This window comes from Trichechus manatus, unplaced genomic scaffold (assembly GCF_000243295.1).
Source record: "Trichechus manatus latirostris isolate Lorelei unplaced genomic scaffold, TriManLat1.0 scaffold00077, whole genome shotgun sequence".
NCBI classification, from domain to species: Eukaryota; Metazoa; Chordata; class Mammalia; order Sirenia; family Trichechidae; genus Trichechus; species Trichechus manatus.
The window spans coordinates 9,886,749-9,908,933 of NW_004444013.1; the positions used below are offsets into that span (position 1 = coordinate 9,886,749).

A 22,185-nucleotide genomic window follows, 5' to 3' on the forward strand; every position below is an offset into this window, starting at 1 on the left:
ACAACTGATTTATCTATAATGTGATAATATATCACTGTGCAGTACAGAGATGGGTTTGGTTATTATTTTTCTTGTGAATCAAAGCTGACTGTTCTTAGACTTTGTTTTCTCATAGACCTTCCATCTTGTTTATAACTCCCCAGTAACTATGTTTTTGCTGTCATGAAATATTAGATTTTATAATTTTTTGCCTCATTTCTTCACTTGAGGGGGGAACCTTTGTGAGTTTTAGAACTTTTTTTTCCCTGAAGTCTCTCTTGTGGATTTCACTTCATGCCTATGTGGCCACTGGATTCAGCCACGCTCTCTGAGTCAGCTGCAACCTAGCCCCCACCCCTGCTGGCATAAAGCAATGTTCTCTCTAAACCAAGATTGGTAATTGTGTGCCAGTGTAAATTTTATTTAGTTCTGCTAAAAAAAAAAAAAAGTTGTTATCGAGTCAATTTTGACTCATGGTGACCCCACATGTATCAGAGGAGACCTGTGCTCCATAGGGTTTTTAATGGCTGATTTTTCAGAAGTAGATTGCCAGGCCTTTCTTCCAAGGTGCCTGGGGGTTGACTTGAATCTTCAACCTTCCGGTTAGTAGCCTAGCACATTAACCATTTGCACTACCCAGGGACTCCTATTTAGTTCTGCTAGAAACTGGAAAATCAGTCTGAACTAGGGAAGCAAACAGGAATGTTTGGCCATACAAAGTGGAACGTGGTTTATGCAAGAGAATGGGGAACAGGGAAGATAATGCTACATGATTTCCTGAACTAAGCTTTATTGTTATCAGGGATCTCCTTAAGTAGTGGCTTGTTGATTTTTAAGATCTCAGAAGAGTTTATAAATACATGTTCAAACAGGAGCCCGTGTCCAGCGGGCTTGTGAATACAAATCCTGTGCTCGACCCTCTCGGACCACCTGTTACTTCCTGACTACCCCAGCCGTGTGATAGTCTCTCCCCCAGACTCGCTGTGAGCCTTGGCCCCAATACAGAAGCAGCCTTTGAGCTTTTGGACCTCTGACCTTCCCTAAGTTGACGGTGAGGTCCTCGACTTCGGCCTGGAGTCTCTGCTTATTTTTCTTGAGGGAGGCGGCCCGGGCCTGGGCAGTTTCAGCTGCCTCTTCCACCTCCTGGAGCCTGGCAGCCAGCTTCCTCCTGCAGAAGAGGGCCAAAGGGATGGTCAAGGAAATACAGAAGCCCATGGTCACAGCCTCTCCGCTACCAAGCATGGGGCCTCTCTGTGCTGGACAGATGGACCACGCCACGTGCATGAGATGGAGCTCTGGGGTCATGTTAGAAAAGATTTAAACAAAATGGAGAGTGTTTAGAGGAAAGCAAGCACAGTCCATTCATTTTTTCATTCATTCATCAGGTGTTATTGTTCCTTCTCTGTGCCAAGTACTGTTCTAGGCAGTGAATAAAACAGACTAAAAGCCCTGCCCTCAGGAAACTTCTGTTCTAGTAGGGAAGACATACAATACAGAACATATAGAACATCAGACAGTGGTAAGTGCTAGGAAGACAAATAAAGCAGGGAAGGGGATAGAGAGTCCAGGCTGGGAGGGAGTGATGGCGAATTTAAAGGAAGGGTCAAGGAAGGCTGGCTGAGAGGGGACACATAAGCAAAGGCCCATGGGAAAGGAGGACAAGAGACCTGGAGGTGTTTGGGGAAGAGGGTCCAGGCAAGGGATTGAGGTTTAGATTTTGTGAGAATGGGTTTAGCTGAGGAGCAGGAGTCTTTGGGTGGGACCAGGCAGCTCCCAGCAGCTCTCAATAGAAGAGCTAGAAGGCAGGAGGTGGAAGTTACAGGAAGGCAGATTTAGGCTCAAGAGTTGGGTTGGCTGGAAGGCACTGTGCTTGTTGTTATCATGTCACTGGAACATCCAGTGCACAGAAGGGACAGGTAAGCAGGCGGGCATCGCCTTCCTTGCCTGGGCCCAGAGGGGCTCACACACAGGGCTTTCCTGGATGCAGGGGCCACAGGCACCCAAGGCAGCCTCTTATGCAAGAAAGTGGCTGGTAGCCACATTCAGGTGTGCTCGGCCTCATTTCCTCAGGTCCCTCAAGCAGGAGGTCTGCATCCCTAATTTGCAAATGTGGAGGAAAGCTCAAAGGAGTTGGGTGTTTGCTACAGAGCTGGTAAGCTGGCAGAGCGAGGCCTTTGCTGCTGAGCATGGTCCATGCTCCCCTGGCATGGCCCCAGACCCACTGAATGGCCTCATGCCTTTCAGCAAGGCCTGCAGACACTTCTTGAGCTCATCAGCATCAAGAAGCCCTGACTGGAGGTGGAGCCCCAGCTCCTGACCCACTGAAGAGAACCTAGGCACATCAAGGTGGATAAGAGGGTCCTTAAAAAAGGGAGACTGAAGACTGGCTGGTGCATGCAGTGGATATTCTGCTGAGTGGACACTCTTCCCTGTCCTGAGAGGATCCCATGAACGTGCTTCCCTTGGGCTTGGCCCTGGCTTCAGCAGTGGCCTGCATGGTGGTGAGATGCCAGTGCCCGCCTGCCTGGCCTGCCCAACACCAGGTGACGCTCACTTGGTCTCCTCTAGCTCCTTGGTCCTCTGGATGGCGTCAGTCTTGTATTTGGTCCTCCAGGTGGTCACCTCCGTGTTGAGCTTGGACATGAGGCGCTGAAGCTCTGACTTCCCGCCCTGCTCCTCCTCCAGCTGCTCCTTCAGCAGGTCCAGGTCATGCTTGGTGTTGGCCAGACTCACCGTGGCAGTGCTGCGAGACTGTGAGGACAAGCCCGTCAGAGCCCCGGGGGTCTCTCTACAGCCCCCAGGGCCTCTGCTTAGAAAGACATAACATTTAATCAACAGTGGCAGAAAGTGAAGCGGGGAAAGCAACCCTTATAATTCTACCATCCAAACCATCAGGATTCTGCTTTCCTTGTTCTCGTCTGGTTACTGTCCACAGGGATACATAATCTCATCTAGTTGTACACACAGCATCCTACAGTTTTGTAGTTAAGGTTTTACTTGTTATTACATCAAATGGTTTTCATGTTCCTCCTTCGCCTTATAACATCCTTTAAGGAGGCAGCTCGCCTTCACTCCCAACCCAAACACACCTTCGACTCTTCATCCAGCTGCCTCTTGTAATCATCCACTTGTGACGTCAGAGATGTCTTTATCCTCAGGGTCTGGTTGAGGCGGCTCTGGGATTCTTCATGTTCCCAGCTCACTTCACTGTTTTCAGCTGGGCAGGAAGAGCATTGAAGAAATATTGGAAGAAGAACTGGCTTCCCAGACAGATCCTCAGTCCCCCAAGACATTGCTCCTAAAGTACTCAGTATGGCGGCTTGGCCAGCTGAGATGGCCAACTGGGAATTTCAGTGAGCCACCATACTGGCCACCCAAATTAGGTGATCCCAGGTGGGGAGCAAGCGTAGGGTCACCAACATCCAGGTGACTTGCATGGGGTAAGGGGTCTCCAGATAGCGAAGCACTCCCCCAACTGGCCCCCCGCCCATAGCTATCAAGAGATTCAGCAAAGGAGTTTGAAGAAAACAGTGGGGCTGAGAACTGTAGAATGTAACAGTTCCAGAACCTACACTTGTGTTCTTTGTGAAGTGTTTGTCAGAGCCAGAGGCCAGGAAGAGGCTCATGAGCCAAAGAGAAAGTGCAAGAATTTCCAATCTACTCTGTAAGCCATTAGTTTTGTGACCCTGTGCAAGTCACTTCATCTCACTGGGCCTCAGTTTTCTTATCCATAAAATGGAGGGTTTTTAAAAAATATATACAGAATATATTTTATTGAGTTACAATTGACATACAGTGAAATTCAGAGATCTTAATTGCACACTACTATGATTTTTGACAAATGCATAAACCTGTATAACCCACACCTCCAACAAGATATAGAGCATTTTTATTTGGGGGTATTGATTTTTGAAAGTGTTCCAAATGTGGAAAATAAGGCAAAAGGATGTCTGCAAGTTCTCTTGATGTCACACCGGAGCCCTGTCTAACAGGCCTATCCTTCTAAGGAGTATTTAATTCTCTGGGGGAATGCACCTTTGACTGTTTACCCTTGATTAGGGCCCAGCCTCTACAAAGTTCGATGTTAGCTTGTATATTGATAAGTTGCAAATTATTTTTGTCCTAGAGAAGCAAAGGATTTCTGCTGGTAGGAGGAAAACAAAAAACCAAAAACCCAGAAGTTACAGTGTTATTGTCCTGTAGGACAGTAACCAGTTTTGCATTTAATTTAGCAAAGTTATTTTAGTTTAGCATTCATCTCCTGACTATGTAAATCTGTCCCTTAAAGTACGCTTTGAAGATTGCTTTACTAATTCTCTGGTTCTCTTATTAATGAGTTAAATAAATCTTTGACACATGTTCACTTTATATTAGTATGTATGTGAGTCACATTTTAAAATGTTTGAAAATTGTATATTTTTCCAGCACGAAGGACCCTCCTCCTGACAGCACAGGGGCAGCTGAGAGACTTGATATGAAAATGCTTTAAATAGTGTTTTCTGCTTTACAACGTGAAGACATTACTTTGAATACTCAACCAGTTGTAACCATTTGCCATCGAATGGATTATGGCTCATGGCAACCCCATGTGTGTCAGAGTAGAACTGTGCTCCATAGGGTTTTCAATGGCTGATTTTTTGGATGTAGATCACCAGGCCTTTCTTCTGAGGCGCCTCTAGGTGGATTTGAACCTCCAGCCTTTTGGTTAGCAGCTGAGCCTGCTAACCATTGGCACTACCCAGGGACTCCTAGAATGCTCAGTGGGTGGAGTATTGTCTTATCACAAGGAGATGAGAGCTCTGGGGAGGGGACCCAGGTATTTTCCTTTGTCTCCTTGTGGGACCCCAACTCCTTTCCATGCACTCTTCCTCAGGGAAGCTGCGAGGGCGTGTGGGGGGTGGTGAGCACACCTTGGAGGCGGTCCTGATAGCATTGATTTCCACTTGGTTTCTCTCCAGCTCAGCCACCTTGGAGTTGGCTTTCGACAAATTATCTTCCAGCTTCCGGATGTGGACCTCGGCGTTCATCTGCTTGGGAAGAATGAACCCAGTGCAGGGGTGAGGAGGCCCAGGCCAAGCCCTCCTGGCTTCCCACCAGGACTAGTGCCCTGCCTACCTTTCTGTTCTTCCAGCGCAGCCTCCAGGCTGCTGCGCCTAGTCTTTCTAGAACACAAAGCTGACACGGCCCTGTCCCTGGCTCACTGTGATCATCAACACGAACCCAGAGCCTTAGCTTGGCACCATGCCCTCACTCTCTGGCCCATCTCCCTTTGTAGCCACTCCAGACCCCTGCGGACCACACCCAGTAAGAAGACACAGTGGGCCAGTTTAAGGGAAAATGCTAACATTAGTGTCGAGGTCTGTAGAACTAGGAAGAGACCTCAAGAGGGTCTGAAGTTTGGGAACACTGTGGTTGGCTGGAATCGGGACCCCTGGGGCGTGGGTCGCTCTGCTCACCTGTGGAGCCCCCGCCGAGTCACGATGGTGCTCTTCATGTGGCAGGCGCTTGACACATGCATGTTGAACCGCTTGTTGATTTTCTTTGTCATGTGTGATGGTCACTTTTATGTGTCAACTTGGCTAGGCTATAGGACCCAGTTATTTAATCAGACCATAATCTAGGGGTTGCTGTGCAGGCATTTTGTAGATGTGGCTAACATTACGATCAATTGACTCTAAGTCAAGGTGATTATTCTTGATACCGTGGGTAGGCCTCATCCAATCAGCTGAAGGCCTTAAAAGTAAAAACAGGTTTCCTGGAGAGAAGGAATTCTGCCTCAAAACTGTAACAGACATCCTGCTGGAGTTTCCAGCCTGGTGTCTGACCTATGGATTTTGGATGCACAGCCCCCACAATCCCATGAGCCAGTTCCTTAAAATAAATATTCTCTCTCTCTTTCCATGTATACATATGTGTGTATGTACGTACGTATATATATCCTATTGGTTATGTTTCTCTGAAGAACCCTAATACATCACACATCACTTTTTCTTTGCATTGTGGTGATTTATGCATTTGTTATCCCTCTCCTAGTAGTCTCTAACCCCTTGAGGACATGGGCATAATAATGTAGTAACAGTCATAATAGCTAACATTTACTGAACTTTTCTTATGTGCCAGGGACTGTTCTAGCTCCCACAACGGTGTTATGGAGTAGGGATTATTACCCCCATTTTACAGACGAGGAAATGGAGGCACAGTTAGGTCATGTAAACTTGGGTGAGGTCTGTGATGGATTCATCTTGGCTTCCTTCACAGCATCTAGAACATGCCTCGGGCCTGGTGCGGGCCTGGCCAGCGTCGCTGTGGCTCTGGGGGAGAAGGTCTCCGTTACCCTGGACTTCTGCATGGTCTCCATGCTGGCGTTGAGGTAGTCGATCTCAGCCTTCATGACCTGCTTGTCCTTCTCCAGCTTGGACTTGACCCTCTGCAGGTTCTCCACGTGCTCTGTCAGCGTGGCCATGGAGTCCATGTGCTTTCTGCGCAGTGTGGAGGCCGTCGCCTCGCTCTGCAGGGCCGCCTCCTCCAGCTTGCGCCACAGCTTCAGCAGCTAGGCCTCCCGCTTGAGGTTCTGCTCGATCTGGGCATGGGGTGGGGACAAGAGGGCTTAGCAGCTGGGCGCCCTTGGGTCACTCAAGGCCCCCTGCGTCCATCAACCCCACTGAGCCCAGAACAAAGTGGACCCACTCGGCTCCTCACAGTCCTGGCCTCTATTCCTTGGTTTCTCCTAAAGTTAGCCCCAGGAATTCAGCAAGAAATAGCCGGTCTTTATCTACTACTCATCACTGGGAGTCTCCCTGCAGGCAGAGCTGGGGTCCTGGCCCCCAGGAGGGGTACCTGAGCAGACGTGGCTCCACCAGCCTCCTCCAGCCTGTTGCTGAGGTCTTCAAGGTCCCGGGACAAGTCGCTGTATTGTTTTTCCACCTGGGGTACATTTGGGAAAGAAAGTCATACAGATTAAGCTGTCTATGAACCCCTTTCTCTAGTCAAGACAGAGATTCCTACATTGTGTCTGTGAGGTAGGGGTGTATGTGCCTGGACTGGGGTGGTCCTGTGTCCTCCCTGCCACCCCATCCACTCAGTGAAGGATACTGTCCCTCCTTCTCCCTGCACTGGGTGGGTGTTAGTGCCCATCCTAAGCCCCCAGCCCACTTTGGCTCAATCTGGAACCCTACATCCAAATAAAGCATGCCTCCCTGCACCAGTGTGAATTATCTTCCACCAGCTCTGGCCTCACCCTTCTCTGGGATCCCCGCCCTCAAGCTCCTTCCTCACTTTGCTCTTTCTAACATATGCCCTTTACTTCTGCACCTCTGTACCTGTGCAGGAAGGGGCTATTTTATTCCCTTTGCCTGCAAATTCCTCCCCTGTGTCAGGCTCTCCGGTGTTGAACTGAGTGTCTGAGTTCCCACTCGAACGTTGCCCCATCCGCCCACCCCAGGCGCAACTAGCTCTTCTCTCTGGGCTCACACCACATGTAGCATCTTTGTGTCTTGCATCTTAATTAATGTGTACATGCTGCAGTGTCCAGCACATAGTAGGTGCTCAAGAAACAACTAGGCCTTTTAATTGGGAAGCCTGTCCTCCTCTCTATTGTTTTCCTGAGTAGAAGTTCTACTTATGGTCGGGTTTCCGCTGGCAGCAGATGCTTTGACTTGAGAAGAGGTAACAGCCTTTCACTTACCTTGGCTTTCATTGCCCTCTTGGCTTCCAGTTCTTTCTCCAGGTCCTTGATGCGGGCCTAGCAGACACACAAACAGACAGAGCAAGGGGGGATTCATCTCTTCCCTGTGAAGTTAGGAAGTTACCCACTTAGCCTTTTAGGATTGAGAGGAGAGAAGGGAGCTAAGCATATGACGGCCACCATCACAAGGAGAGAGAAGCAGCACAGAGAGCAAGTGCAAAGGTCCTGAGGCAGGAAGGAGCCTGGCGTGTTGGAGGCCCAGCAAGGAGCCAGCACGGCTAGACAGAATGGTGGGAGGATAGGAGGTGACAAGGTCAGGGGCTGGATCGTGGAGGGCCTTGTAGCCATGGTGAGGACTTTGGATTTGACTCTGCTGATTCGTGCAAAGAGCTCAAAAGAGAAAAAAACAAATAACAACTAAACCTGTTGTCATCAAGTTGATTCTGACTCATAGTGTCCCTATAGGACAGAGCAGAAGTACCCCAAGGGTTTTCTTGGCTGTAATCTTTCCAGAAGCAGACTACCACGTCTTTCTCCAGCAAAGCAGCTGGTGGATTCAAACTGCTGACCTGGTTAGCAGCCGAGTGCTCTAACCACTGCACCACCAGGGTTCCTATGCAAATGGCTCAGGGAATTCACAAGCAGAGTTTGGGCTGCTTGTTCCAGGACACACCTGGTGTTCCTTCAGTTTCCGCTGCAGGGTGGAATTCAGAGACTGCTTGTCCTCAGATTTAGAGTTGCCAGAATTGATTTCCATGTCTCGCCTTTAACAGAAGGTTTGGTCTCCTGAGCAGACTGTAAGGATGGACCAGCAAGCTAGAGAGTGAACAAGCCTGGGCTGCCTCCGAGAGGGCCATGAGCCTGCTGAAACCCACTCCTCACACCCCACTACCGACCCCGGCCTTCTGGGGCGACAGGCAGGGAAATGACCTTCTTACCCATGGAGAAGTCAGACCCTGGCATCTGCGCCGCAGGCTTGTCACTCATTCACTCATTCATTCACACATTTATTAATCTTGAGCACCTACTACGTGCCAGACGTGGTTCTGGGTTCTGGGGACACATCAGTGAACAAACGGGACAGAAATCACAGCGCTGGCGCAGCTTACATTCTAGGGGCTGCAGAATCACACTAACGCTTTGATATTTTGGCAAAAATTTTCCTCCAGAAACTTTTCACATAAGGCTCCGTCCTGCTGCTGTGTGAGTTCCAGGCCCAAGGAGCCACGTGTGGGGGCTAATATGCCAGAAACCAAGCAGGCAAGGAGGGTAGGCAGAGTCACAGTTTCTGAGCGGGCCACAGGAGAAATGAGCTGAAATATGGATTTCAGCTACACACGCAGCTCATGGCAGTCTGCAATGTTTTAAAACTGCCTTAGTAAAACAGACTTCAAAGACACACTGACCGAATTCTACCTCCTGCACCATTTCCTCATTTGACTCCTCAGTCCACCCCCTCGGCTACTGAGCTTCAGGTTCTCGCCTGGAGCCTCCCACTGTCTTCCTGCCTACACTTTTGTTCCACTCCATCTCTCCTCCACATTACTGCCAGAGTGATATATATTTTTAAGTTGTGGTAAAATATATATAACATAAAATTTGCCATTTTAACCGTTTTTAAGTGTACAGTTCAGTGGCGTTAATGACATTCACAATGTTGTACAATCACCACTATCTATTTGTAAAACACTTTCATCACTCCAAACAGAAACTCTGTACCCAAGAATCGATAACTCCCCATTGCCCTAGCTCCCCAGCCTCTGGTAACCGCTAATCCACTTTCTGTCTCTATGCATTTGCCTGTTCTAGATATTTCATGTAAGTGGGATCATACGATATTTGTCCTTTGACGTCTTTCACTCAGTATGTTTCCAAGTTTTATCCATGTTGTAGCATGTATTAGGACTTCATTCCTTTTGACGGCTGAATAATATTCCATCGTATGGATGTACCGTATTTTGTTTATCCATTCAACTGTTGATGGACATTTGGATCATTTCCACCTTTTGGGTATTGCAAATAGTGCTGTAATTGACATTGGTGCACAAGTATGTATCTGAATTCCTGCTTTTAAGTCTTTGGGGGCAATGCAATACCTAGGAGGAGAATTACTGGGGCCAGAGTGGTATTGACAAATAGTCCCTCATTTCCTTGTTATCTTTGGGATCCCGGTTCATATATTTCTACAAAGCCTCCCTGTCCCTGGTGCAGATGCATTGCTTAGTCTTCAGGGCTCCCAGAGCAGCTCTACGAGTCTCCATTCCAGCTCCCAACATGCATGGCATGAGCCTGGGGGCTTGCTGCGGACAGGGAAATGCCTACTCCTCCCTGTCCTCCCTGTATCCCCGTGCCGGGCGTGCAGCAGATGCTCAGGACACGCACTACCATCTGCGCATGCAGGAAACACCGCTAGTCTATCCTGACTCATGGCGACCCCATGTGTGTCAGAGTAGAACTGCTCTATAGTGTTTTCAGTGGCTGATTTTTTTGGAAGTAGATCTCCAGGCCTTTCTTCTGAGGCACCTCTGGGTGGGCTCAGACTGCCAACCTTTAGGCTAGTAGCTGAGCATGTTAACCATTTGCACCACCCAGGGACTCCCTAGGAAATGAAATGAATGACCACATAGACATACTTTTTTACCACCTCCTCCAGATCCAGCTTGGACCTCTCCATCTCATTGAGGTTATCGATGGTCGTCTTCAAGTCACTCTCGGCTTTCTGGCGAGCCTTCTCCACCTCCGCCCGGATCTTCTTTTCTTGCTCCCAGTTGTCCTCCAGCTATGGAGACAAGAAACGCAAGAGAAGTTAGTGGAGGGCAGTGTGAGGCCCACTGCAATACGGAGCTGTACTCAGCCTAGCTCCTTGGCCGTGGCTCCTGAAAGGACCTCTTGCCTTGAGGGATGTGTCAGTCCAGTGCCCAAAACTTGTCTGAGGACTGAGCCCAGGGGCCAGCTTGACCCCGGGTTGTAGAAGCAGCCCCAGCACCTGGGCCTTACCTGGTGGATCTGAGTACTGAGCTTGCTGTTGTTCTTGGTCAGGTGGTTCACCTTGTCTTCTTCAGCTTGCAGGTCGTCCAGGGTTTTCTGGAAAGAAAGATACACATGTGTGGCCCATGAGGCATTGCAGCTAAACAGACCTGGTTCTCCACTGGCCCCAGGACTTTGGGAGTTAAGGTGACTTCAACTACAGGGCACCTGCTCCTGTTGGGCACTGGATGAGGCCAGGCAGACCCAAGCATCTGTCAGCTGCAAGTGGGCGCTCCGGAGGTGAGAGGCTCTCATTCCCCCACAGGGCCCATAGGAAACCTGTGGGTGCTTCTGGTTGTCACAATGATGGGTCCCCACTGGCATTGAGCGGGTGGGCCCAGGGATGCTAGATGTCCCACCTGTCTTTGGAAAATCGGCACCATGAAGGATAATAAATCTGCAATCCACACGATCAAAGTCCCACCCAAGTACTCATGGGAGTAAAACAACCATTTAAAACCTCTGAACCTAGAACCCAGCACCACTTTACATGTAGCTGCACAAATTTCATTTATTTACCATACACTGTTTAAAGAATGATCTACCATAAAAACTGAGAGATTTCTTTGTTGTTCAAAACTTTACCAAGAGTTCTTCCGTTTTGTAAAATTGCACCAGTGATAGCAGCCCCACCTTGCTGTCTGAGTCCCCAACTCTCCCAGGCCACCTGCATTTGTGGTGTCCCAGCTCCCTGCTCACTGTGTCTCCTACAGCCTGACAGCCACGTTATTTATTCTAAATTACATCCCATTTATCTCTCCTTTATATCAAAGGGCATTACATGGACTTTTTTGAAGTTATGTATTAGTCGTATTGTTTACAATTTTTATTTTGGGATAGTAAGAGAACATTCCAAAATATGTGTTATAAAAGGAGACTTTGGGTCTGACGGAGTGCCCGGGTGGTGCAAAGAGTTTGCTCAGCTGTTAACTGAAAGGTTGGAGGTTCGAGTCTACCTAGAGGTGCCTTGGAAGAAAGGCCTGGTGATCTACTTCCAAAAAATCAGCCACTGAAAATCCCATGGAGTACAGTTCTACTCTGACACACATGAGGTCGCCATGAGTCAGAACTGACTCCATGACAACTTTTTTTTTTTTTGAGGGGGGAAAGGGGGTCTGATAGAATTTAGAATCGCAGTCTAAGAGGAGGTAATTCCAGAGGCAGCAGAGAGAGCAGTTTAGGGGACTCATTGTAGATTCGAGGTGTCAGCAAACATAGGAACGAGGGACCACTATCTGGCTCTGGGCTTCCACCTGCCATTTGCACCTGGTGTCCTCAGAGCTAAGCCGTGCTCCTTGGCCCATTAGCATTTGCGGCCTGAGGGAGCTTGCTCTGCTTTCAGGAGCCTGAACTCTTAATGGCAGCCGTTGGAAAATGGGGGGTGGGTCTCCTCATAACCTCAAGAACCTGTGGCCTGTTGTTACAATGATGCATCAGGGTCTCTGGGGCTTTAGAGCTTATAAGACACTCCCACGTACTCACTCCACTTCATCCTTGGAACTCTGGACTCTACCTCCCATTTTGCCTGGGACCACCCTGACTCACGCTCTCAGCATAATTACTAAGTGCTCCCCTTCCACTCTCAAAACTGTCCTAGTTTGGGCGACAATCACACGGTCACCCTGCTTATCACAAACCTGTAATGAAGGCAGCAAGATGTGGCCCCACCCTTGTACTGATGAAGGGAGAGCTAGGGAGATCCCCTAACTTCCTTGAAGCCCCCTAGCTAAGGGGCAGCAAAGCCAGGATTTGAACCAGGTCTCCAGTCTCCCCAACAATGTGGCCTATTCTGAGCTCCACCTCCCGCCCAGGGGAGGGCCAGGTGGCTCTACCTGGTGCAGCTCCTCCAGAGCCCACTTCTCTTTCTGGAGCTTGGCGATGGAGTCTTCACGGAGTGAGAGGTCCCTGGTCAGGGTGTGGACCTTATGCTCCAGGGCCTGGAAACCGGGGTGGAAATGCGAGACGGGGTGTTTATAGCTAGAAACAGCCTCTGTAAGGAGGAGAACAGGGTAGGCATCTGCTCTGTGGTGGTCCTCAGCACTCAGGGTCACCTGGGAGAAATCCCAATGCCAGGGCTCACCCCAGACCAACTGAGTCAGGTCCTGGGGGTAGAAGCGAGCAGCGAGAACCACCAATTCTTGCCTCTGCTACTCAAAGCCTGGTCCTCAGACCGTCAGCAGTGGTATTGCCTGGACACCCAGAACTGCGGACCAGGATCTGCATCTTACCAAGAGCCAGCTGATTTGGGTGCACCTCAAAGTTTGAAAAGCACAGGTTTGGGCAGAATCTACCTTAGCCTGTGTGGAGACCCGACCACATGTGAGGCCAAGAGTTAGTCAGAAGGTGTCAGGAGCCAGAGAGGCTTTTGGGAAGGGGAAAGGGTAGACATGGTGCTGAAGGGAAGAACATTCTGTGAAGGGCCCCAGAGAGGCTGAGTGGATGCAGGCTGGCCCAGACAGTATAGCTGCTGTGGGGCACAGCTGGTGGGGGGAAATCCTGGTCACGGGGAGGGCTAGCAAGGCCTCACGTCCTTGCGTTTGTGTGGCTGTCCCAATGATGGCACCAGCTTTTTTTCCTTTTATCAGATCTTCCCAGTAGAACTCTCTCTGCACCTGTGGAAATGTTCTCTGTCTAAGCCATACAATACAGCAGCACTGGCAACATGTGGCTACTGAGCCCTTGAGGTGTGGCCAGAGGAACTGAATTTTAAATTGCTTTGAATTAATTTACATTAAAAAGGCCATTTGTGGCTGCCGTAAGGGCAGCAGGACTCTGCAGGCTACGGGTTGGTGACTGTCTGCAGGGTTAGTGGCTGACGGTGCCCTGGCCCGAGAGGAGCATGGTAGGCCTCACCTGCTTCTCCTTCTCTGTCTTGGCCAGTGTGGTCTCAAGGTGCTCCAGGTCGCGCTGCAGGTCGCTCATCTCCCCCTCCAGCTTGTGCTTGGTGGCGCTCAGCAAGGCCAATATGCCTTCCTGTTCCTCTAGCCGCTCCCCCATATCGGAGATCTGGCTCTCCAGCTCCATCTTGGTCTTCATCAACTGGGTGAGGCGCTCCTCTGCGTCCATCAGGTTCTCTTGTTCTTGTTAGAAAAGAGCCACAGTCAGGGTGGGGGCAGTAAAATCCTGCTCCAGGCTCCTGCAAGTGACCCAACACCACCACCAAGATGGCGGACAAGCCTTGGCCTTACAGTCCCCAAACAAATGTGTCCTGGGGGCTGGGCTGTCTCTGAGCTCCATTGTAGCTGTACGACACAGCAGAGTGTAGGAAGACCTCGCTGCTCAGAGCTGGTGCCTGGACCAGCAGCATCACCTGGGAGCTGCTTAGGATGCAGAACCTCAAGCCCCCCCTCCTCCGCCCCCGACTTTCTGCATCCAAAAGTGCAATGTCACAAGCCCCGAGGCATCCAGATGCACATTAAGGTTTTGGAAGCAGGGGTCCAGGAGAAATCGAGGGTGCTCAGGCAGGACACTGTGGTCAGTTCGGGCTCCGCCACCCCAACTGCTGGCCCCCCGGGTAAGCTCACGTTTGCATCCATTAGTGGAGGGTGGGATACCTGCCCCAATGACACCATTGCTTTAGCCCTTTTGTGTTAAGGAACCATTTAGCATACAGCGTTTCTCCTCACAACAACCTGTGAAGTAAGCAAGGCAGGTATTACTATCTGCTCCTGTTCAGAGAGGAGGGGACGGAAGCCCAGAGGGAGTGCGTTGTAAGTCACAGGGACAGTAAATGGCAGAGGAAGGACAACCTGGGCCTCATAGCTCTGATCTGATACTCTCTCCAGTGTGGTATCCACTGGGGTCTCCCCCAAATGGGGTCAGGTATAAAAAAGCACTGGCCGCTGAGTCAAAAGACCGGACCAGCAGCATAACTTTTGGTTAAGTGGCATAACTTTACTGAGAATCAATTATTTGTCTTTAAAATGAGGGCAATGATCATTGTGAGGTGTAAAAGGGACGGAACACGTGGAGGTGGCTTGGAATGGAAGGTAAATTTTATTACTGTTGTCTGACTCGGCCTCAGTCTTCCCCAATATAAAATGCAGATATTGATTCGAGTGGTGTCTCAGAGGTATTGAGAGGCTACAGGGAAATGATATTAGAGGTGACTTTGGGAAAAATGGAAGGACAAGTGCGAGAGCTGGACACCCTCGGCGCACTCAGGAGCTGGCCATGCAGCGCAGAAAAGGCTTGAATCCCTTCCAGTCAGGGGTTTTCTGCTGGTGGGCTTGTGACCTTAACCAAGTCTCTAACTGTCTGCAAGCTGAGTTTTTCCCTCTGTATGTTACAAGTGAAAATCAGGTTCCTTATAAGTTGGTTGGGAGGGTCAAATTAGAGAAGGAACAAGAAAGCCCTAGCGGATCATATCCGTGAACACAGGTTTCCATACTGGAATGCTGGAGTGAGAGGCACCTGGTGAATGCCTGTCAGGCACCCTATGTGATCCATTTCCTGTGTTCTTCCTCATGGGGTTCCCACTTGGCTGGCAAGGAAAAGAGAGGCTCAGAAGGCAAGGCATTCGGAGAGCGGGGCTCTGGCTCCAGGGGGCGCTCTTGCCACCACTTCATGTTGCCTCAGCCTCATCCCTCGACACACGGACGGTATCTGCGAGTACCCAGCCAGCTGCTGTGGGCCAACAGGAATTCGGTGGAGACTTTCTGATAGTTGGTTCAAGGGTGGTTTTGCAATGAAAGGAAAGAAAGGGCTGGGGAATTTCCCAGTGGTTGGGCCAGACAGATTTTTCAGAAAAGCTCACCTCTCCCTCCGTCTCTCCTGTCTTCCTTCTGTGGCCCTGACTCCCAACCACCCTGGGGTGCTGGGCAGCTGCCAATGTCCCCTAGCCCCTACCCTCCCTTGGGGGACCCCACGTACAGCCTGCAGCTGGATGGTGAGGTCATTCTTCTCCTGGCTAAGCGTGGCTGTTTCCTCCTCCAGGTCCTTGACCTTACTCATCAATTCCTGCGTCTTGGACATGGCCACCCTCAGCTCCTCCTCCTCGGCCTTCGTCTCCTCCTCTTGCCGAGCCACATGCAGGAGCGGCTTGACCTGGCGACAAGCAACATCATTGAGGAGTTAGGAGGGGGGCTTTCTTTCCCAGGGAGCCAGGTGGTGGGGCATGAGGTCTCTGCCTCGGGCTCTGCAGCTGTGAGTTCACACCCCCGTCCCGGTGGACACCAGCTCTTGCTGTAGCTGGGAGGTTGGAATCTCTCCACACAGATGCCGACAGGCCGAGCTCCTTTCTGTAGAGCATCCCTACCCTCCATGCAGAAGGGCCATCTTACTTAGGACCAATTCTTAGGATGCGCTTGGAGCCTGAGAGACATGAGCTGAGGTGTCCTCAGCATCTAGGTGCGCCCAAGCCTCACATCCACTCCATTCGGTATGTATGCACCAGGAGGCCTGGCTAAATTCTCTGGCTTTGGTTTCCTTCCTTTTCACCCTTACTGATTCCTCTCTTCTCTCCTCTCCTCCCCTCTCTTTCCTTTCCCTTTCCTTTTCCTCCTCCTCTCTTTTTTCATCTTCTCTGCAACATGAAGTCCCAACTCTCAGCCTGGCCTTCTGTGATGAGGCCTTGCCCTCTGCCCTGACTCAATGGCTACTTCCTGCCTCTGGCCTTGGCCCCTGCTGCCCCATCTCTGCAGGGCTAGGCCTTCTTTGGCTCCCATTGGGAGCAGTGGCCCCTGGTCTGTACCCGCAGCATCTGCCTGGACCACTGAGTGCATCTGGCACCTCTCACCTGCCTCTGAGCGCCTGGGCGATGAGGTCCTGTTGCCTGTATTGTTCCACCCTTCTGGGCTGCAGGCTCCTCAAGGTCTCCCTCCTGCCTGTCTATGTCCTGACAGCACCCGGCAGAGGGGGCAGGACAGGCTGTCTGTGAATATTTCCTGAGTCAATGGATTCTTTTCCCAGGAGGGCACTGCCGGGTGGGTTCGAACCACCAACCTTTAGGTTGGTAGCCATTGCCGTGTTGCTGTCAAGTCAACAAGTACAAACTGTTTGCACCACCAGGAGCCTTGTCCAGGGCCCGTTCCCGTTTAGTGATGGCCACAGAGCAGGATGCCAGTACCCAAGTGTGGTCTAACCTGCATGGAGTAGGTGGCTCCTGGCCTCCTGCATTGTACAACAGCACCAGGTTGCTTGGGGTGCCCACAGCCCCTCCACTGGCTGACTCACACTGACCTCACTACTGTCTCAGAAGAACCTGAGAGGCCAAACCCGTGATTTCTGGAGCGCCCTCCAGCCTGATGACTCATGGGAGGAGTTGAAATGTCTCAACGTGCCCAGGTGCAAGGGGCCGATAACCAAGCCCACTTTTTTTTTGGAGGGGGATAGGGAAGCTCTCTCCATCCTAAATGGATTTTATTTTGAGAGATGAGGTGGAAGGTGGGGAAGACGCATCATGATTTATCTTAGGGAGGAATTAGCCTGTCTGGGTGGTAGCTAGACTCCTGCATCTTGTCTCCAAAGTGTCCTCATTTTCAGTCTATTCCTGTGGCCTCCTAGCCTCATGAGGTGCCTCCACCCAGAACCGAGGACCCCAGCTCCCAGGCAGCTGGCCCGGCCCCTCGGCCCTCACCTTATTGAAGAGCTTCCACCAGCCCCAGAAACGCAGCTGCAGGAACTTGCGTACATTCCCCTGGATGACTCTCAGGCCAATTCTGCAAAAAGAACCAGCGGTTGCGTGGGTTAAAATGAAGGTATCAACTCAGCAGGTCCACTCCTAGGTGTATACCCAAAAGATTTGAAAGCGGTAACTCAAACGGATACGTGTAGACCAATGTTCACTGCAGCACTGTTCCCGATATTCACAAGGTAGAAACAACCTAAAGGTTCATCAACAGATTAATGGAGAAACAAAAAGTAGTCTATCCGTGCAACGGAGTAGTACTCAACCATAAAGAGGAATGAAGTCCTGATACATGCCACGTCCTGGATAAACCTTGAAAACATTATCCAGAGGGAAATAAACCGGACCCAAAAGGACAAGTATTGTATGAACCCACTTATATGAAATATATAGATTAGGCAAGTGCGTAGGGACAATTTATTGGTGGTTACGGGGCGGGGAGAGGAGGCAATGGAGCATTATTGCTTGAGGACTACTGAGTTTCTGTTTGAGATGATGGTTATACAACATGGGAAATGATACTGCCAGCCTCCCCAGTCTTCTGCCCACAGCCAGCAGGGATGGACCGAGCTGTTTTTTAATTATCATCTTAGGAAATGGCTGGATTCTAAGGGCAGGTATTTGGAGCGAGAATTCCTGAGTCCTAATCACCAGAAGCCCTGGTAGTGCAAATGGCTAAGTGTTCAGCTGCTAATGGAAAAGTTGGTGGTTTGAATCCACCAGCGGCTCCACAGGAGACAGTTGTGGTGGTCTGCTTCTGTAAAAATTAAAAAACCCAAAACCATTCTCATAGCAACCCTATAGGATAGAGTAGAACTGCCCCACAGGGTTTCCAAGGGGCGGCTGGTGGATTTGAACTGCCAACCTTTTGGTTAGCAGTCGATTTCTTAACTGCTGCACCACCAGGGCTCCTCTGTAAAGATTACAGCCTATGGGGCAGTTCTACTCTGTCACATGGGGTTGTTATGAGTCAGAATCGACTCGATGCACACAACAACAATCCTGACTCCTACAAGAAATTGGCCCAGTCCCTTAACCCCTCTGACCTCAGTTTCCTCGTCTGTAAAATGGGGTACCAGGCCTACCACGGCCCTCTCACAGCTTCCTTCTAAGGATCAAGGAAGGGGAAGGCTGTGAAAGCAGCTTGTGAACCGTAAAGGTCCCTCCGTCTGAGTCTGTAAAAAGAAAGATTATTTGTTGGTCCCCAAACAGTGTCCTTTGGGCTAGCAAAGACATTGACGTCCACCTCTCATCCCACCACGCCATGTGGCTAATGGAGTTGACCACTGTGTGTGTGTGGTGCCCGGTCATTCTGGGTGGCTTCAGTGGCCCTTCCCTGTTGGTGTCAGTGAGGGCGACCTTCTTTCCAGCATCTTCTTGAACTCGACCCTCATGAGGAAGCCTCGGAGGCGGCACTGCAATGTGGTCATGATCTTGGCCAGACGCTCGTCCCGCATGTCCTCAAGCTTGGCCAGAATGCCCGCTTGGAAGAACACCTTGGGGGAGAGACACCTGGCTAAGAAAGCCCAGCTTTTACGCCACGGCAGCCATAGGGCAGGGGGGTTAAATCAAAGACCTAGAGGGTCAGAAGGGTCCTTAAAAGTTAAAAGTCCTGTTGAATGAGAAACTAATTTGCTCTGTAAACTTTCACCTAAAGCACACACAAAAGTTAAAAGCCCCGTCTGCTGCAGATGCTTGAGGCTCCTCGGAAATAGCTGGCCTCATCTGCCCACCTCTAACAGCAGGCCCGCGGCCAGCCTCAGCATCTGTTTCTTCTTGCCTGGGTGCATGTTGGATTCTCCCAGAGTCAGGTCCTGGCTTTGCACTGACTAGCTGGGATACATCCTAAAGCTTCAGCTTCTCGTCTGTGAAATGGGTTGCTGGTCCCTTGCTCAGAGGGTTGCTATAGGGATTAAATGAGATAATGGATGGAAAAGTACATCTGTAACCAGCAAAGCTCTAAGTAACATGTCATCTATCATTAAAATCGTCTTTGTTATGGTGAATGCCAGGCAGCCAGGCTGGCAAAGAGTGTACTCATACCGGAGTAGAAAAACCCAAACCAAACCCATTGCTGACGAGTTGATTCTGATTCATAGCGACCCTACAGGACAGAGTTGAACTGCCCCCATAGGGTTTCCAAGGAGCAGCTGGTGGATTTGAACTGCTGACCTTTTGGTTATTAGCCAAACTTTTAACCACGGCACCACCAGGACTCCATACTGGTGTAGGGCAGGTTCTAATCCAAACGGAGTGGTATCCTTATCGAAGAGGACAGACAGACAGACAGAGGGAGCCAGAGATTGCAGTTATGTTCAGCTGCAAGCCAAGGAACACCTGGGGTTACCAGAAGCCAAGAGAGACAAGTAGTATCTTCCCCTAGAGCCTTCAGAGAGAACACAGGCCTGCCAACACCTTGAATTTGGACTCCTCGCCTCTAGAACCGTGAAACAATAAACCACCCAAGCCCATGGGTGGCACAAGTGGTTAAGCACTTGGCTACTAACCGATAGGTTTGCAGTTCAAATCCACCCAGAGGCACCCTGGAAGAAAGGTCTTGCGATCTACTTCCAAAACATCAGCCACTGGAAACCCTATGGAACATAATTCTACTTGGACACACAAGGGGTCACCTTGAGTCCGAATCAACTCAACAGCAATGGATTTATAAAGCACTGGAACTTGGTTATGGAAGTCCCAGGAAACAAATACAGGCTTGATTTCATAAAGTACTTCTTGCTATTTCAAAATGCATTGGGGTTAGGTTTGGTCTTTGACGAGCGCAAGGGGAGCATGTGGGTGGTGAGGGGACCACATGAGCCAGCAGCCGGGGTAGGAGGGACACAGTTTGCAGGCAGCCCGTTCTCTGTCCTGCCCCTGCTGCCAGAGTCCACCTGGCCCTGTGGGTGCCAAGCTGCCCTAGCATCCTAGGCTGTCACCTGGACCTGAGCTGCTGCACCTTGAGCAATAGCGGGATGCAGTTCATTCTCCCCAGGCAACGGCTGTGTCAGATATGGGGCCCATGACCAGCAACAGTGGTGTCTGGCCCCAGCTTTGTCCTCCCTCATTCTGTGAAACAGGGTGTGTCACCTCCATCCCCTCTCTGGGTTCCCTTAAGTTTCTCATATGTCAAATGTGAGGTGGGGAAAAGAGGGGCCAACTGGTCTCTGAGGTTCTTTCCAGTTCAAGTATTCCGTGACTCTGTGACAAAACCTGAAGCGTTCCCCATAAGTCAGTTGAGCCACAGGCAGCATGTCTTCATTGTGAAGGAAGCCAAAGTGAACAGTTCTGGCAGATTCTAGAGTGGTATCACAATTGTGCAAACCTAGAGTGGTACAAAGCAAGCCCTAGGGAGCTAGGGACTCCTGGTCACTGTCATATCCCCAGAGCCTAGAACCCTGTCTGGCATGCAGTATGTGCTCAGTAAGTCACCAGCTGCGTTGCGTGAGTCACCAGCTGCGTTGGGTGCACACACACGGGGGGCTTTCACGAGCACCACCCCACAACAGGCCGTGTAGATGGTGTCTGCCTGGCTCACACTAGGCTCGGAGAGGTTATTGCTCCAGGCTACACAGAGGTAAAGCCAGTGCTCCTCCTGTGTGACCCTGGCTGTTACACTGGAGTGCAGTGGCAGATGGATACCTACACCACTGGCTTAGCTGACCCTCACCACCCCAACAGGACTCTACAGGGCCAGAAAATGGGATAGAAGCAGAGAGCAGCCAGGCCTTGTGAGTCAGGGTCAGACAGTCCCTCCATGTGAGTCAGCCCCGACTCACTGGCCAGCTAGGGCGGGCTCGCTGTGTGGCTGGGCTGGGATTACGGTGACTTCATCCCGCAGCCCCTCCCATGTACCTACTGCCATGCTGGGTCAAATCCAGACCTTGATTCCGATTGGCTCTTTTTATTCTGCGAACTTTGGGGCTCATACAGTACTAAGGGGCAGTGGTGCTCCAGTGGCAGAATTCTTGACTTCCATGCAGGAGACTTGTGTTCAATTCCTGGCCAATGCACTTCATGTGCAGCCACCACCTGTCCCTCAGTGGAGGCTTGTGTGTTGCTATAATGCTGAATAGGTTTCAGAGTAACTTCCAGACTAAGATGGACTAGGAAGAAAGGCCTGGTGATCTACTTCTGAAAATCAGCCAGTGAAAACCCTATGGATTACAATGGTCTGATCCACAGCCAATCATGGGGATGGTGTAGGACCAGGCAGCTTTTTGTTCTGTTGTGCATGGGGTCACTGAGTTGGGTCCGACTCAATGGCAGCTAACAGCAACAGTACTAAGAAATAGTCTACCATGATGCCCGGCTTCCACCAATGACCGCCCTGACAGGGAACACAACACCGAGTCCCTGACGGAGCAGGAGAAAAGTGGGGTGCAGAACTCAAATGTACATAAAAAGACCAGACTTAATGGTCTGACTGAGACTGGAGGAACCCCAGAAGACATGGCTCCCAGACTCTCTGTTAACGCAGAACTAAAACCATTCCCGAAGCCAACTCTTCAGACAAAGATTAGACTGGACTATAAAACATAAAGTGATACGTGAAGAGTATGCTTCTTAGTTCAAGTAGATACATGAGACTAAATGGGCAGCTCCTGTCTGGAAATGGGATGAGAAGGCAGAAAGGGACAGGAGCTGGTTGAATGGACACAGGAAATCTGGCGTGGAAAGGCAGAGTGTGCTGTCACATTATAGGGAGAGCAACTAGGGTCACATAACAATGTATGTATAAATTTTTGTATGAGAAACTAACTTAAGCTGTAAACTTTCACCTAAAGCACAATAAAAAAATAATAAAAAAAGAAATAGTCTACCATTTGCTAAGTACCACTCTGTTCTAAGTTGGGTTCTCACACGT

General features: G+C 50.3%; 1 protein-coding gene across 1 annotated transcript in view; it reads right to left on the minus strand.

Moving 5' to 3' along the window:
• The window catches only part of LOC101351427 (myosin-16-like), a 64,324-nt gene that overhangs the window by 12,699 nt on the left and 29,440 nt on the right, over window positions 1-22,185 (minus strand). Inside the window, 16 exon segments of the mRNA XM_012556777.1 lie at window positions 1,015-1,147; window positions 2,534-2,730; window positions 3,069-3,196; window position 4,415; window positions 4,890-5,006; window positions 6,314-6,559; window positions 6,817-6,903; window positions 7,664-7,720; window positions 8,337-8,427; window positions 10,297-10,442; window positions 10,661-10,747; window positions 12,523-12,627; window positions 13,544-13,770; window positions 15,559-15,736; window positions 17,268-17,349; window positions 18,678-18,814. Of these exon segments, the coding sequence (XP_012412231.1) occupies window positions 1,015-1,147; window positions 2,534-2,730; window positions 3,069-3,196; window position 4,415; window positions 4,890-5,006; window positions 6,314-6,559; window positions 6,817-6,903; window positions 7,664-7,720; window positions 8,337-8,427; window positions 10,297-10,442; window positions 10,661-10,747; window positions 12,523-12,627; window positions 13,544-13,770; window positions 15,559-15,736; window positions 17,268-17,349; window positions 18,678-18,814 (2,019 nt within the window).